General features: G+C 34.8%; 3 protein-coding genes across 6 annotated transcripts in view; 1 reads left to right on the top strand and 2 right to left on the bottom strand.

Annotated features, from left to right (window-relative positions):
- Positions 1–6: 6 nt before the first annotated feature.
- LOC113227950 (ubiquitin domain-containing protein UBFD1-like) lies at positions 7–1,892 on the bottom strand. The gene is made up of 6 exons (XM_026461064.1): positions 1,880–1,892; positions 1,310–1,749; positions 1,105–1,230; positions 872–1,013; positions 584–630; positions 7–475 (listed from the first exon to the last, which is right to left on the bottom strand). The coding sequence occupies exons 1-6, from the start codon at positions 1,890–1,892 to the stop codon at positions 365–367; spliced, it is 879 nt and encodes a 292-aa protein (XP_026316849.1). The 3' UTR covers positions 7–364.
- Positions 1,893–2,414: 522 nt separating this feature from the next.
- Positions 2,415–6,492, top strand: LOC113228004 (fas-binding factor 1 homolog). Its single transcript, XM_026461120.1, has 11 exons — positions 2,415–3,531; positions 3,612–3,763; positions 3,839–4,032; positions 4,105–4,365; positions 4,467–4,660; positions 4,732–4,838; positions 4,927–5,052; positions 5,125–5,262; positions 5,338–5,447; positions 5,569–6,094; positions 6,173–6,492. The coding sequence occupies exons 1-11, from the start codon at positions 2,415–2,417 to the stop codon at positions 6,284–6,286; spliced, it is 3,039 nt and encodes a 1,012-aa protein (XP_026316905.1). The 3' UTR covers positions 6,287–6,492.
- Positions 6,493–6,936: 444 nt separating this feature from the next.
- The window catches only part of LOC113228006 (rab11 family-interacting protein 4), a 120,880-nt gene continuing 112,011 nt past the window's right edge, over positions 6,937–15,805 (bottom strand). Inside the window, exons 7-12 of one of the 4 annotated variants that reach the window (XM_026461125.1) lie at positions 10,395–10,529; positions 9,573–9,725; positions 9,109–9,391; positions 8,382–8,527; positions 7,709–7,750; positions 6,944–7,346 (exon numbers count right to left, since the gene is read on the bottom strand). In XM_026461125.1, coding sequence (XP_026316910.1) covers positions 7,203–7,346; positions 7,709–7,750; positions 8,382–8,527; positions 9,109–9,391; positions 9,573–9,725; positions 10,395–10,529 — 903 coding nt within the window. In that variant the 3' untranslated portion in view covers positions 6,944–7,202. Of the gene's footprint in view, positions 7,347–7,708; positions 7,751–8,381; positions 8,528–9,108; positions 9,392–9,572; positions 9,726–10,394; positions 10,530–15,805 lie in introns of all 4 variants that reach the window. The other 3 variants (XM_026461123.1, XM_026461127.1, XM_026461124.1) reach the window with 3 other exon arrangements.

The raw sequence follows: 15,805 nt of genomic DNA, 5'->3' as shown, positions 1-15,805 counted from the left end.
ACTAAGTTATCGAAATTGTAAAGTTTACATAAAGAGATCTGTTTGAGACAAGGGGACAATAAGCTCATTACAGATATAGATGCACTCTTCATAAGACAGACAGCATCACTGTACAGCTCATAGAACCCAAATGCTAGAAATGCAAACTTACAATACTTAAAATAAATAATTTCTCATTTGATTTGACCAGATAGATGCCAGATATTGAATGGACAAATTTAATTGACGTGGCATATACATATATCACAAAAGAAACGGTACTTTTTATGCTGCACCAATGAGAAGGTAATATACATTTAATTTTACATACATATTGCAACTACCCAATGCATAATGGGGGTTGACGCAGCATGGGTTGATGGAATTAAAAGAACTGCCAGACACCAAGCACTGCATCCTTGATGGCTTCAATGTACTGTGCTGGCACCCAGTAGACCCAATATCTGGATGCTTCTGTTGGACCTAACTGGAGACCCTATAATGATGAAAATATGTTTAAAAATGTAATTAAAAATTTGTTACAATTTCACTTGCACAAACCAATGGTGTTAGTAAAATTATTAACATTTTTATAGTTACTTACCATGATATGATATTCTTCATGTTCTTTGATTGGTTCTGATGTGATGCCTAAAAGAGAAGATGACTAGATGTCAAAAAGGACACACAGTTGTATGTTCGCAAGTGATAGTTTAAATTTTACAAGGATTGCAAAAGGTAAGTGATGTGAACCTATGGATTGTGTATTCGTAATGTACCAATATCTTATGATGGATATTGTAAAAAGTGGTTATGGTATCCAAGGGATGAGGGCAAATGTATATGTATGTATAATAATAGGTTTATATAATTTATGTAAAGTTAAACTTACTTTTGATGGATGTCATGGCAAGTTTCTCAGTACGTTCTTTAGTGCCAAGCCAAAGCTGATCTTGTTCTGGTTTGAATGTGAGCCGTACTTTTCCTCCATGTTTATTTAACATCCCACTCAACGGGACAGGTGGCAGTGGTTCCTGTAGTAAATAAAAACAAGTGTATTTTGTTATTGCTTTAATTGCTCCCCCATACTGGTTTTCCCTAGTATTTTTGAGATACATATTTTACCTTAACTCCTTTGATTCCTGGCATAACATCAGGTGGAATGCCTTTGTCCAACACTTTCCTATGGATTTTCTGCATACACAGTGGTTCCTTACTTGTCTGACTTGAAGCTTTATCTTCTACTAATTCCTGGTTTAAAAATCTAATTAGTATCACAAAGTCTGCACACACACAAAATTATAATATTTGCACATTTTTGTTTACAAACCTTTGGCACACTCTTCACAGCTAAAATGTCGTCCATTTTAGATCCCACTAGCATGACTTTGCCTCCCTTGACAATGCCTGCATTGCGCAGAGTCATAGTGTCCTTTGCCATTCCTTTCACTATTAACTTCTGCGCTGAGAGTGGCACTCCAGTGATTCTCTCCAGGTGGGCTTTCAGATCCAATACAGTAGCATCATATGCAAACGATATTTCGTGCTTTACTTTGTTAAATACTATGGTAAATTCGACCTGCTCAGGGATTTCGCATAGCTCGGATTCTTCGGTAGATTCAGAGGAGCATGCGGCAGTTTCGGCGGACGCTTCCATGTGCGACTTGTCATCTTCCGCGATAGATTTACTGTCAATCGCAGATTTTGAAGTTCCATTGGATATTAGCGAGTTTGGGTCGCGGTTCTCCGTAGAGTCACCCTTTTCCGAAGCTGATAAAGAAAGTAAACGTGATCGTGAGTATGCAAAATTTCTAGAACAAAAGCCCTCGGTGTATAGGATCACAAAGGCTGTCAGAAATTATACCGAGCGATTCAACGTTTTTGCTGAGTGTAAACTTACCAATGTAGTCCATGATTGATGTGAATTATTCCTGCAGTTTTGGCAATACAACAAATATCACTTTCTTACTCGGCTGTTTTGAAAAAAATAATTATAATGCAGCCGCCTGGCTGACGTGAAGCAACAAATTTTTCGTCACCATTGTAAAGCGTTTAGAAATCTGAAATTAGCGAAATGTCATTCGGTTTGAAGTTGCGTTCAAACAAGTCGCAAAATACCAAAAATCCAAAAGCTTCGTTTCTCATTGCGATTGCAAGTGAATGAATTGAAGAAAATATGAAGAATTAAATTCTGAGTGATCGGTATAGCGACAATTAATAATATTGGGAGCAGCGCAATAAATGAACCTATCTATGAAGCGATTACATTCAAAAGCTTTTCAAAAGCATTTTTTTGCCGACTTGTTGACACTTCCGGTTTCCATGGCGGCTAATTCACAAACATGTGCGAATTATAATGATCTGTATTTACTACTACGATCTGAATTTATTACGCGATTAGCAGGAGTTTCAGTTTTATTTATAAATGTTGAGTTATGAGTTTTAATCTGGACGACCCCTTAGCAGGGATTCTAAGTGATGGCAGCGACGACAGTTTCTTTGATGACGACATCCTGGGGAAGAAGAAACCCGCGAAAAAAAAGTCTACACCCATAGCCGAAAAGAAAACAATATTATTTGATTTAGGAGATGGTGATACGCGTAAACACTTAAATTTGAATGAAAGAAAAGATTCACTGTTTGATCTCGGAATATCAGATAACAAAAAAATATCAGTCGTTGAACAGGATAAAATTTCCAAAACTGAAAATATAAAATCTCCTGGGCCTGTAAAGAAAACAGTTTCAAGAGAGCCAATAAAAATACTTACAGAACCTAAAACAAAACTTACTGCAGAAAAGTATGACCCAATTGCTTCACCAGCTAAATCTAGAGTAAGTGCTAGTGTAGATAAGCTTGATATACTGGGTGATCTAACTGAGTCAAGAAAAGACCTCCCAAAACCGTTGGAAAGGGGCAAAAGTTCTCAATCATTACTTGATGATATTTTAGGAGGATTACCCGCTAAAACAGGTGGATCCACTCAGGTAACAAAACCACCAACTACAGTTACGAAAAGTCAAGATTTTGATTTAGATTCAATTTTAGGTAAAAATGAACTAAAGCAAACCACTGCCCCATCCAAAAATGTATCCCAAAAACAAAATGTCAAAGTTGAAGCTCCAAAAGAAGACATTACAAAGAAACAAAAGCCTAGTGAAGATTGGCTTGGTATATTCCAAAATAAAGACTTTGATGAAGGTGAAGATGACGCGGGTATGCCTGCCTGGTTAGTCGGAGACTCTAAAAAGAAGAAACCTGTTGATAAAGAAATGAAATCGAAGGAAGATGCTTTGGACGAGAAACCTAAAGAAATAACCGAGCAAATAGACAAAACTAAGTCAATTAGTCAAACTGCTGAAGAAAAAGAACCGCGGGTTGATTTAACCTTGGAGCAGCTAACAAAGACTATTCCTCCAGCTAGTGTATTGCGAGTTAGTAACGAAGACATAACTGCAGAGAGTGCGGCGTTATATTTTCAGCAACAAGAGTCCCAGTTGATGGTTGCAATGCAATTGAAAGAACAGGAAGAAAAACTAGCTGCGATGCAAAGTTAGTAATGAGAGTCATATATAGTGTTCATTAATAATTTTATACATTTACAAGCTTTACAATACTACTTCATTTTTTAGTGCGCCAAAAAGAAGTGCAGCGTATGCAACGTGAAGCAACGCAGGCACGTCATGCTCAATTGGACTCTATTTTGCAGCGCCAAGCAGCACAGAGGCAACAGATGCAGACCATCATTTCAGCTCACCAAGAACGAATCACTCAGCGCATTAAGGTATAGCAACTGAAATCAACATAAATAGTCGCCTATAATAATCGCTAAAAATAATCGCTTGTATAAAATTTTCAGGCTCTATTGAGTTCCTCGACTAATATCTTGGATGACGAAGAAAAATCTCATCAATCTGATGATGAAAATTATAGCACTCGTGGCGAAAAAGCAGAAAGCCCACATATGAAGGAAAAGAAACAGTTACTGCAGTTGGTTCAGTTCCTTCAAGAGAACCATGATAAAGAAATAGACCTTATGGAAAGTTCTTATAGGTAAAAAACATTCAACAGTAGAGTAGTGTAATAATAACAAGCTATAATGATGCCATTGTTTACGAATTTCAGACGCCAGTTGACGTTTCTAGAAGTTTCAATCAATCAATCCGAAGAGAGAATGAAAGAAGAAAGTGACAAATTAATCAAATTCTACACAGAAAAGATAAATTGGATGAAAGAACATCACCAACTGTTCAAGAAACTTACAGAAGACAATATGACTTCTTTGATCGATCGACATAATAGTGAAAATGAGATGCTGAGACAACAGCATTTGGAGAATATAAGAATCTTGCAAGAACATCATGCAACTTTAATGGAAAATGTTAAGTAAGATACGTTTATGATTAATTATTTAGTTCAGTTATATTGGTGATGATATTAAAAGAAGTACCTTTTGCAATAGGTAAAATTATATTTTCAAATTTCAGAAATGCTGTAAAACAAGAGCAAGTTCTCATCAAAGACTCAGCAGGTTTCTCTTCAGATTTACATGAATTAGTTATCGATGTTAAAGAAAACCGATCACGATGCCAGCAATTAGTAGAAAAAGTTCAACTGTTGACTGAACATACGCAGCGAGATACAGAAAAAGGTTTGCAAACTCGTGAGACCCATATTGATGGTGGGTAGATGGAAAACTTTACTCTTATAAATGGATCTTTACATTATTTCATTGCTTGTCATTTTTTTCAGCTATGATTCAACAGTTAAAAAAAGAAAGAGAATATTTCGATTCTGAAAAAACAGAAAGCAGAGAGGTAGTTAAAATGTTAGAAACAAGACTTAAGCAGATGACGACGGTAAATAATTTCTGTAAAATGCAAATGAAAAAAAGTGTAAGGTTTGTCTGCAGTAACGAGAAATTAATATTTTTTTTATATTTCGTAGATGATAGAGGAAGAAACAGCATTACTGAAGCAAAAGAAATTGGAATTCGAATTTGAGAAAGCTACTTTCAATAAACAAACTGAATTTGCTAAGAACATCTTTAAAAGACAAGACGACGAACTTAAGGTTACAAAACTATTAAAGTAAAGTAAGTTTATTATATAATAGTTCATTGTAATAATAGTTATTTTTATGCAGCTGTTAAAAGAAGATATTCAAAGGGAATATAAAGAGAAAATAGCAAAAATTGAAGAAGAAAAAGCAAAGGCTATTAAAGACAGCGCAGTTGTTGCCAAAGAGAAAGCTTCTATTCAGAGTTTAAAACAGGAACTTGAGGTAGAAGAAAACAAATATTTAGTTAAATACATGGTTTTTAAGCGCAAGGCCTCTATTAAATTTCCTTAATTTCAGAAAACTAAAGCAGAACTGAACGCTCAATTAGAGGAAGTTACGGAAGAACGATCGAAAATAAACTTGGAAAAGCAGCAACTGCATATGGAAGAACAAAGAGTGATGGCAAAGTACGTAGTTAAAATAATAATATTATATTGATGATGGTGTATCGTTCCCTATAGTTTTTTTACATGAATTAGAATCCACTTAGTAATGATATGATTGAATGTAATGATATACTTGTTTTAGGAGTCGTGATTTAGATTTGCTTGCTCGAAATGCAGTAGAAAAGCAAACCCAAGCCGATAAAAGATTTGCCGAAGCCGAATTCATTCAAAGAAAATATGAAGATCGAATAAGAAGAATTCAAGAACACGTCGTATCTCTCAACGGTAGAGAAAAACAGATTGCTAAGGAAAAAGTAGCTTTATCAAGGGAAAGGTTGAGTCTTCATAATGAACGGAAACAATTAGAAAGTGGGCAGCAATGTTCTCTTTGTAAATCTAATCAAAATATTTCTGCGTATAATTTTGACCCAGCATATGTCTTGCCAGAAACTTACTTGCCAGTGGCTAGAGATTACGGTAGTACAACTATGAATTCTGCCTTGACCGCTATAGAGCAAGAAATGGCACACCTTATGAGTAGGAATTTCAGTCTTAGACACGCTGCTGTGATTGGATCTGGTCCTAATGAAAGATATAGTGAAAGGACGACTGGTCAAGATAATGCTCAAGCTACACAGTCCATTCCAATTGATTCTGGAGCCTTTAAAGTATGTATTTGTATTAATTACTCAATGTGGAAATATCACTTGGTTCGAAAATTGATGTTAATGTATTGGTATTTGCAGGATTACATGGATCCCAAATTCATGATGCTTCGTTTAGACGTCCAGCAAGTTTTAAGCAATTTGGATCAGAACAAGAAAGAAGACACGGAAATCGTTGAAGAACACCAAGAGTAGCGCTGGTCACTACTAGTGTAAGCTGTAAAACTTCTGTGTATCTAAATAAAAGACTGAATTCGTGAATTAGAATTGATTTAATTTATATTGACTGTTATAACATGTTTCTTCAAAATTACACTACGATTGTTATCAAAATTTACACAAATGCCTAACGTCTACATGCTAACTTAGAACTATAAATATCTCATTGTAAAAATAGGTACATAATCTCTTAGAAAATATTTTAAGGACTAATTACGCAGCTAATGACCCAAATTTACAGACAGGAAATCTTCATTCATGGCTTTTGTTATAAGTTATTTGCTTTCCATATCATCAGGGCTATCGTTTACAGCACCTGTTCCAGTCTTTCATGAAAATTCTATAAGTATAAAGCAATAGTATATTATCTATGGACGGCCTGGCCTTTATTGAATACAGATTTATTATTGGCTTCGTTCACAGATCTTTTATTATTAAATTTAAAATTAGTACGTACGAGTACGTACTCGCTTCTGCTCCCCAAACATATAATACATTATAAATTTCTATAATATATTTAACTCTAAAACTGTACATAGAGTTTTTTAATATTTACACTACATAAAATGTTACTCTTGTAGAGATAATTTCTGGCACGCCTAAATATTCCTCAACATTAAAACCCCCTTTGTATACACACCAACTATAATAGTCGTTAAAGTTTCCCAATTATTCATTCATAAAAATTCTTCTTAACCTATATATTTTTTCGTTACCATCTCAACGTTTTTATAACGCTTTTTATCTATCACAGAAACATCCATTACGAATTTTATTCCAATTTATAACAGACGTTTAAAAAATAATAATTTAATGTATAAAATGAACCTGTTCATTCAAAATTGTTTATAAAAATGAGGACGCAGTATCGAGTGATTATTCCGATCGTTTGTTATGACTTGATATCGCCTGATTGCTTCTGGTACTTGACTTCGAGAAGTTGTGGGTAGTTTTCTACGATCGACAGTAGGATTCCGTCGATGTAATTTCTTAGTTGCACGTTGACATCTTGCTGTTCCTTTAGAGCCTTTTGAAGCTGTAATTGAGAAACAAATATTTGAAACTTGTTCTAGCTCTTTCTATTAATTTACATGCAGTCTGATTATAAATTTTGCATTCCGTGTACAAAGTTTACCTTTAGTATAGGTATATAATACATTGGATGGCCTTATGAAATATGTGGTTATATATGGTAAATGAAAGTAGAGTAAGCATTCCATAAAGCATGAAAAAGGTACCTTACACATACTTAACCCGTTCGAAAAAATGGTAAGCGGTTAATTTGACAAACGAAAAATGTGTTACAATTGTTGTAAGTGTGAAACATGCATGAACGCGCTATGCAAAACCATGCCCAAACCAAAGGTACAAACGTGCACTTATCGTAAATATGCGTACCTTTTCCAACTCTATGCTGTGTAGTGTATCGCTACCATCGAGCTGCAAAAACGCATACATAAAAATATAAGTTGCACTGCAATTAAAAACGAGGCTTCTTAAAAAGCAAAAGCGATGGCGATGGTTGTAACCTTGTTGAATTTTATGAGCCTCAAGTTCGAACTGACAATGTGCACGGAAGTGAAGATACCAAAGGAAATTGGAATATATTTTGAACAACCAAAATGAAAGCGAGTTCTTGGAAACAATGATAACAAACATGGACTTGATAACAAATAAAAATGTAACAAACGACAATGGAAACGAAGCCACATATCGACGTCTAACGCACACGAAAGTAACATAGCCAATGGAACAACAAATCGCACACGATTTGAAAGTTTATAAATGGATAATTAAGTGTTATGTATAAATAAAAGTAATCACATTATTCGCAATAAGATCCATTCAGTTTTTTTTTTAATTTTCAAATTGTGTTGTCTCAATTCAGCAATTTAGAGTTACGACAGTAATTGGTTTCACGAAATATTATTAATATTTTTAGTTCCATTACGAGCTACTAGAGTTATGGTAAACTATGCGAGTTTCGTTCGCTGTGGAGGTTACAATCAAAGTGCAAGTGACTACGAACAATTAGTAAGCGTGTGTTGTGGTGTCGTAAAGCGAGATTTACCTCATCATCGCTCATCTGAGAGAGTTCGTGTGCTAGCGAGTTGGTGGCACAGAGGGGGCCATTAACGCCGTCAAGTAAACTGCGACCTTCTTCAACACCTCGAGTTAGGATCTGAGCTTGAAGTTCTTCTTGCGCTTCGGTAAGTGCTGTAAAATAAATTGTCATTTCATCAACTTAGCCTTATAAAATAACGCACACACTCGCAATCGCGGGTGCCATAGACGCACACATAGACAACCACAGATTACACCCAAACTCACAAGAGAAATAAATGTAGGCCATACAAATATTTCTCCCAGCCCGGGAATCGAACTCGGGATCTCTGCGTGGCGGTCCAGCATGGTATCCGTTCGGCCACAGAGGCAGTTAAGCTAGCCTTTTCTGAGTATGAGCTTGGTGTTTGCTGTATTTGTTGGAAAGGGAAATAAGGCAAATACACAAAGTATTTGCCTTATTACACATACTATCCACACATGGTGATTGTATGTCAAATATATCAAATACGCTAATACAAATAGCCTTGTGAATGCCATCATAATGCTTGGTAATTTACTTTTGAGTTTAGCCTAGTTTATTGCAGAAATATTTAAACATTTACAATTTTATTAAGTAAGCGAACCTTACCAATTTATTTTTTATTTATTTTATTCCTTATTGATGTAGGTAATACAATAGGAGTAAAAGGTTGTGTATGTAATGTAGTTTTTAAATTTAATTTCTGCCTTACATTTGTTATGAGTGCGAAGTAACAGTAGCTCCTTTCTCATCTCATCTAATCTAGGATCGGGAGGTGGTGGTGGTGTTTCTTTGATCCGTTGGAGTTCTAACTTCGCTGCAGTCAGCAGTTCAGTCGCGGCCGTCGCGGCATCTCGTTCGCGTCTTTCGGATTCTCTCGCCGCGCTGAGTTGTGAAAGCAGTTCTGCTACTTGTTCTTGCGCTTCACGATGCGCCCGCGCTGTCGCTTCAGCATTCGCTCGTAATGTTTCTGCTACTCCTCGGAGTCTACCCACCTGTAATTTGTGGAACAGTTGTTCAGTGTATTTAAATATTTTTGATGCATTTTAAGTTTAAAATAATCAAATAAAGACTGAAACATAGCACATCTTTAGATATCTGATTCTGCTACCATTCGTTACAAACTAAGAGATATGTATGTTTTTAACAAAGAAAGGAAAAGGTACGTTTTCTAACCTCCTGCTTGAGATCAGAAGCTTCAGTCTCTGCAGCGGACAATCTGTCGTTAAGGGCTGATAGTTGTTGGTCGCGGTCTCTTTCCAACCTGGAGATTGCTTCACGACATCGCCTTTGCTCCTCTGCTATGCGCTCGTCGCACCGGCACTCGATCTGTATATTATGTTAATAATAATAACACATATTTTAATAATATATATTTTGCAACTTTTTATTATTAGGAGATAACAACTGTGATGTGATGAAAAAAATCTGAAAAAATAGGGACAGTAGAAGTTGGTCAAATTTAAAATAATATCGAGTTGTTAAAATAATAATTTTTCAAACAAAAATAATAAAATGGACTAATATAATTGAATACGCTATGAAATTTGACCAACTTCGGCTGTCCCGATTTTTTGTCCGATACAATAAAATGATCCCTTCATGAAACTGAGTGGATTAGTACTAAAAAAAAGTTGGATCAATTTTAATAATTTTTATGGACAAGTCACGCTTGACCAAAAAATTCACTGTCAAAATTGTTTTCATAAAAAAGGACTTAATGGGTCCTAAGACAGTTTCCTTGTATCTCCTACGCTTTCGGATTTCTCCATTATTGTATAAATAAACTATAAATGTAGACAGATTCATTAAAAAGTAATTATAATACTGTGTACAAAACAAAATAAGACAAAAATTAATTTAAAGTATATCGTGCATTGTTGTTGTTTCGATGAAATCTATAATTTGTTATTTTTCGCTTTTTAGGATAGTGTACATTGTGGTTTTTGAAGTTGGTTGTTTTTTTTAGTTTGTTTTTGTGTATAAGCACGATTTTACCTCTCGGATCTGTTCATCGAGTATGTGTACGCGAGCCTGGAGTACAGCGTTTTCAGCTTTGGCCCTTGCGTAGCGGTCGTCTGCTGTACTCTGGGTATCCGCCAGGGAGGTCACCTGTTGCTGTAGTAATTGCACCTATGGAGAAAAAAGAGAAGAATATTAATTACGGATTGATGAATGTACCCTCGTATGATACAGTACCATTAAGAACAGTTCGTTTTCACCGACTTCTCAAGGTTCTCAATTAGACTGTCTTTTTTGTATGTTACGCGATAACTAGTGAACCGATTTTGATGATTATTTTTTTGTTGGAAAGACCTTGGTATTGGTCCCATTTAAATTCGAAGAAAATATTCCACATCTATGGGTGGTAAACTAGGGGATGAATCCGGTTTCACTTTTCGGTAACCGATTTCAGTAAAACATGGCAAATTGATATAATTCCACGAACTTTTGAGGTCGTTTTTTTTTAAGTTCTCTGTACTTAGACTACTGCTTCTATTTTTGGCAGCATTTTAATTCCTGCCACGTTCGTTATTTGAGATTTTGTAAAACTTTTTTATGGAAATCATTATTTTTAACTTCTCTTACTTGATAATTCTATTTAATTCGGCATTCTTTTCTAACCTCTTCATCGTCCTCGCATATTAAGGTGTCCAAACCGTTTTGCCATCCATTGATGGCAAAACGGTTATACCACTGTATTGGTCGATATTTCATCAATATATCTTTTGATGATATACTTGATTAACGAGATAGAAGGACGACCAATACTATTATACCTCAATGATTGTATCCACTCGAGCGGATAATTCCGATACCTCCTCATTTTTTTATTTGATTCATTTCGATTAGATCAGCATCGAATAATTACTCGGTTTTACGCTTTTACTTTAATAAAGAATTCCTCTTCGCGGATCAGCCTCGAAAATAAATGGATACGCGTTTGTAATTTATGCTACCGTTGATTCAAATCCGCAAATAAATATTTCAGCATTGCCCTTGATTCGCTACCGAGTGTAAATGTACTAAATTAGAAATGTTTTGCAAAATTACTGTGAATGTAATGCTTATTTCCACATTCGCGGAAGTTCATTTGCTTATTACTTGATAACACCTATATTACTTGATTAATTACACTTCTTGTCTTGTTCTAATTACGGTATAATATTTGTAACTTGGTGTTTCTCAAACTAGTTTTTTCCTTATGTTATAGGATACCCGTAACGTTTTAATTATAATTAAAATCCGTTCATATTTTTGTATAACTTTGTTTGGGCTTGTTATTTCTCTAAATCATAGTTTGTCAAAGTGGTCCCTACCCGATGAGCGCTGAAGAGTCCTACAGAGGCGGTAGGGGTAGCGGTAAGCAATTGGGGGAATTATCTATATAAACTATACTACAAATATATTTTTTTTCCTTGTGATTTTTTCGTGTTGATATAAGAAATACGTGTTTTCTATTCTTTTTGTGGTGGTTTTGGGTTTAAATTTCTTTTACCTTGTCTAAGTGGGCGGTGAGTCGAAAAGTTTGAAAACCTATACTCTAAATCATCTAATTTCGTTATTGTTCATTGGGTGTGGTAATTAATGCCTCATTGGATATGATTCACGCATCATACATTGAAGCAAGGAACGCGTAAGTGACATATATATCGGTAAGGAAGCAGTACTTACCAACAGGAAGGGAATGATTTACTGTCTTGTAGCAAGTAATACAATTTGTAAGACTATGACGGCGAATTGAGGTAATGGTTGAGTCATTCGTTTGAGTAGTGTAGATGACTATTTTGAACACAGTGATTTGTAGATTCGTGTATAAAAAGAAATCACACCCTTCACAACTTTTCAGGACAGAGGTTTAAAGGTTCTACGAACCAAATTGGCCGTCGTGATCGGTAACTTTCTTATGCTTAAAAGAGAGTCATAAAGTTTGTTTAAATTTGTGTAAAACAATATGTTTCGCGTATATTGTGTTATTTTTTAAGACTGTCGTGTGATAAAAACACTTCTGATATATGATCGCATGTGGATTTATTATACCAAAAAAGGTACGAAATAAGGAATTTCATGTTATACATGTGACCATAGATAATATAATTTGTAGTAAGTACATGATATTACAAATCGTAACAAATTATTTAAGAATTTCTCTATTTAGACTCCTACATCTTGCACTATTGCGTTAATTCATAGCCCTACATTTTTAGATAGGCATTTTAAACTTTGAGATAATTGCCCACTTAGGCTGAACATGGATTTATAAATTCAACTTAACAATTATTGACATGCGAGCCTTTTTTGCAAAAAGCTTTTACTACTACATTCTTGATGTAGACTGGCTACTTCAATGATCTAAAGTACAACAGTTTTCACTTTTAAGAAATGTCATGACCGTGGTTGTCAGAAATTAGATTGCTTGGAAATATTCCAAAGCAATAAAGGTGATGAGGTAGAAAACGTCGTAGTGAGGTTAGGTCATTCACGAAAACTGCTCAGTGCTATAAATGAAACATTTTAGAGTACGATTGCGAGAATTTGTAGTAATAATAAATTGAATGTGCGCCAAGTAATGATTCAGTTTCTGTGAAATATTTGACGCCATCTGATGTGTTCGCTTATTTTACCTACCTATGATCCCCAAAGTTGCCAAATGTCGACCCCCAGGAGTCTATGTAAACGAATAAAATAGGGATTGTATGAGACGTTAAAGGGGATCCACGAGTGTGGATTGCATTTAGGCAGGTCGTGATCAAAATGTTGGCTTTCCATAAATATAATAATCAAATTTACACATATTTAATACCTGAGGTTTAATACTTTCATAGAATACACGTATAAATTATCTATGAAGTATTTACACATTTCACAACAAACAAGATATTAAATTAGATATACGTAAAAAACTTGAGTTAAAGTTTCTCACTAACACTGTGACACACACAAATTTGAAGTGGATGATGCAATAAAAAATGCAATATTAGAAAGGCTGGGGGTCTACCAGACAAATAATTTGGGAAACTCTGGCTTATACGATAGCCTTTTCCAACCAATATTTCTTCTTGTTTCTGATGTATAACGGTTTTATATTCATACTCCAGATGAAGAAATTCTATTAAATGAAATGAAATTCTAATTCATTTGCTATGCACCTTTTTACAAAGTCGGTTGATCCAGTTATCCCTATGACTATGTTGTCATTCTATGTTGATATAACAGCTTTTATTATCTATAATCAATCACGTTTTAATCTCGATCTGAGTCATTTGTTTATTGCTTCTATTCTAGCAATGTGAAAGTAAATGAATGTTGAACATACTCGTGTCTTGTAACTTAACCTGTTGTGCACAATTACGATCGTCGATCGTCGATCGAATGCGACGATGTTGTTTGTTTTTTCAAGCTGTACGTGTACGTTATAGAGTTGACCATAAACTGCTGGCATTTTAGAAAATGTCTCAAAGGCTCATTCAAGTCGAAATCTCTTGAATCTCTCGACCCTTAGTTCCCAAAGTCGTCCAGGTGGACCCCCAGGGGTTCACGGGAGTCTCGACGGGGTTGTACGTAGGCGTGACAAAAAAAATGGGGGTTCACAATTCGTTAGCGGAAAACATCCACGAAAATTGATCTGCTTTCGATAATGAAGAACTAAAATGTTGGCTTGACTTCACATATCAATGCAGGCAGATAATATTTTAAGAAGCTTAGCGACTGTTACTTGTAAAAACTTGCATAGTCCATATTCAGTACAACGTGTCTTTACTTTTTTGACATCCACTCGCAGCACAATTAATTAAATTCTCACTTTTTTTCGAAAACTATTAATTTGTGGTTGGACTCTGCAATTTGCGTTGCAAATTTTCATAGTTAGATCTAATCTTCACATTTTTTTGTCGACTTTTGGGAATATGGTAGAAATGTAGCAGCGAGGGGTTCACCAGAACCTGCTAAATTTTGAAAGTGGTCTATGAGAAAAAGAATCTGGGAACCTCTGCTCTAGACTGACGTCGATGCATAAGTTATACACTCCCGGACACATAATTCGAGGCACCTCGCATTTTCAGTGTTAAATGCCCTCCGCTTGAACAATGTATGATTAATCAAAAACTATAAAGCAAGTTTGAAATTAGTATACTAAACGTTTTTTCCATAAATCCATGTTGGAAATTTGGATTTACAAAACCGAGGGAAAACTTTGTCTTCGACGATAACACTCCTGTTGTATTCTAAGACTGGTGGCTCGAATTATGTGTCCGGAAGTATATAATATATTATGTAAGTTATAAATATTTTTACGGTATTTGTTTACGGTATTCAGCCATTATTCAAAATATTGTGTGTAGGCAACGTGGTTCGGTCATTTCAATATCCTTCGGTCTCGTCCAAAGTTGTTTGAACAGAAGAAAGCAATAAAAATCATCGAAATGAAAGAAACTGTCTATTAAACAGTAATTCGCATTTCGCCGTCGGTTTACAGTTAACTGTAGGCCGAGCGTGAACTATAATTTTTTGCTCTATAATTTATTGCTCTTCATTCTATTTGCCACAGCAAACTAATTAAAACCGTTTTTAGACCAAAATATGACAACTAATATTTTTGTGTTTTAAAAGCACATTATAATTTTGTATTACGTAACGAAACATAAGATTTTATTTATAGTGTTCTGTGATTGAATCTTAACATTGTTTTTTAATTACTGCAATTTTTTAAATACTTTAAAAAATGTATTGTATAATAAATAGTCAAATTTAAACTGTAAAATATGAAACAATACGTAAAATGTGACCTAATTAGTTAAACGAAACAAACTAAAACTCATAATTTTTAACGGGTACATTAAGTATTTTAAAATAAACATTGTACTAAACATGTTCTTATGCAATAAGGGTGTATTCACACACATCATGACGCTTGTCCTTTACTGGAGTAAGTAGAGAGCACAGGAGTTTTCCTGATACGAGTAATGGGATGAATGAACAACAAAACGAAGTCAGTATCGTTTATCACTGATAGCACAAGGGATAACACTTCTCAGATAAGAATAAGAATACATTTATTCCATAATTATAGGTAATTACGATATTGATTGATAATTTCGATTGTACACGTTCTTAGTGACTTTCGCATTATTTATTTTGATTCCAACACACAGCACTAATATCCTATAAGATACAAGTAAAATACATAGTTACAAGTAAGATTTGCTTAACAGAGGTCGAAAGCCAGGCATTCATGATGGATGAATCCGGTTTCGCGCACTTTTCGGTGACCGATTTCAATAAAACTTGGCAAATAGATGTAATTCCAAGTACTTTTGAGGTCGGTTTTTCAGGACTCTGTACTGAGATTATATCATACATTAGTTTATATGTATTTCATTCTATATCAAAGAAAGTTTTGATATTTACGA

The sequence above is a fragment of the Hyposmocoma kahamanoa genome, unplaced genomic scaffold, assembly GCF_003589595.1.
Source record: "Hyposmocoma kahamanoa isolate Upper Pololo Valley unplaced genomic scaffold, ASM358959v1 220, whole genome shotgun sequence".
Classification (NCBI taxonomy): Eukaryota; Metazoa; Arthropoda; class Insecta; order Lepidoptera; family Cosmopterigidae; genus Hyposmocoma; species Hyposmocoma kahamanoa.
Note: the sequence above shows the minus strand (reverse complement) of the source record. Positions and strands in the feature narration are given on the sequence as shown.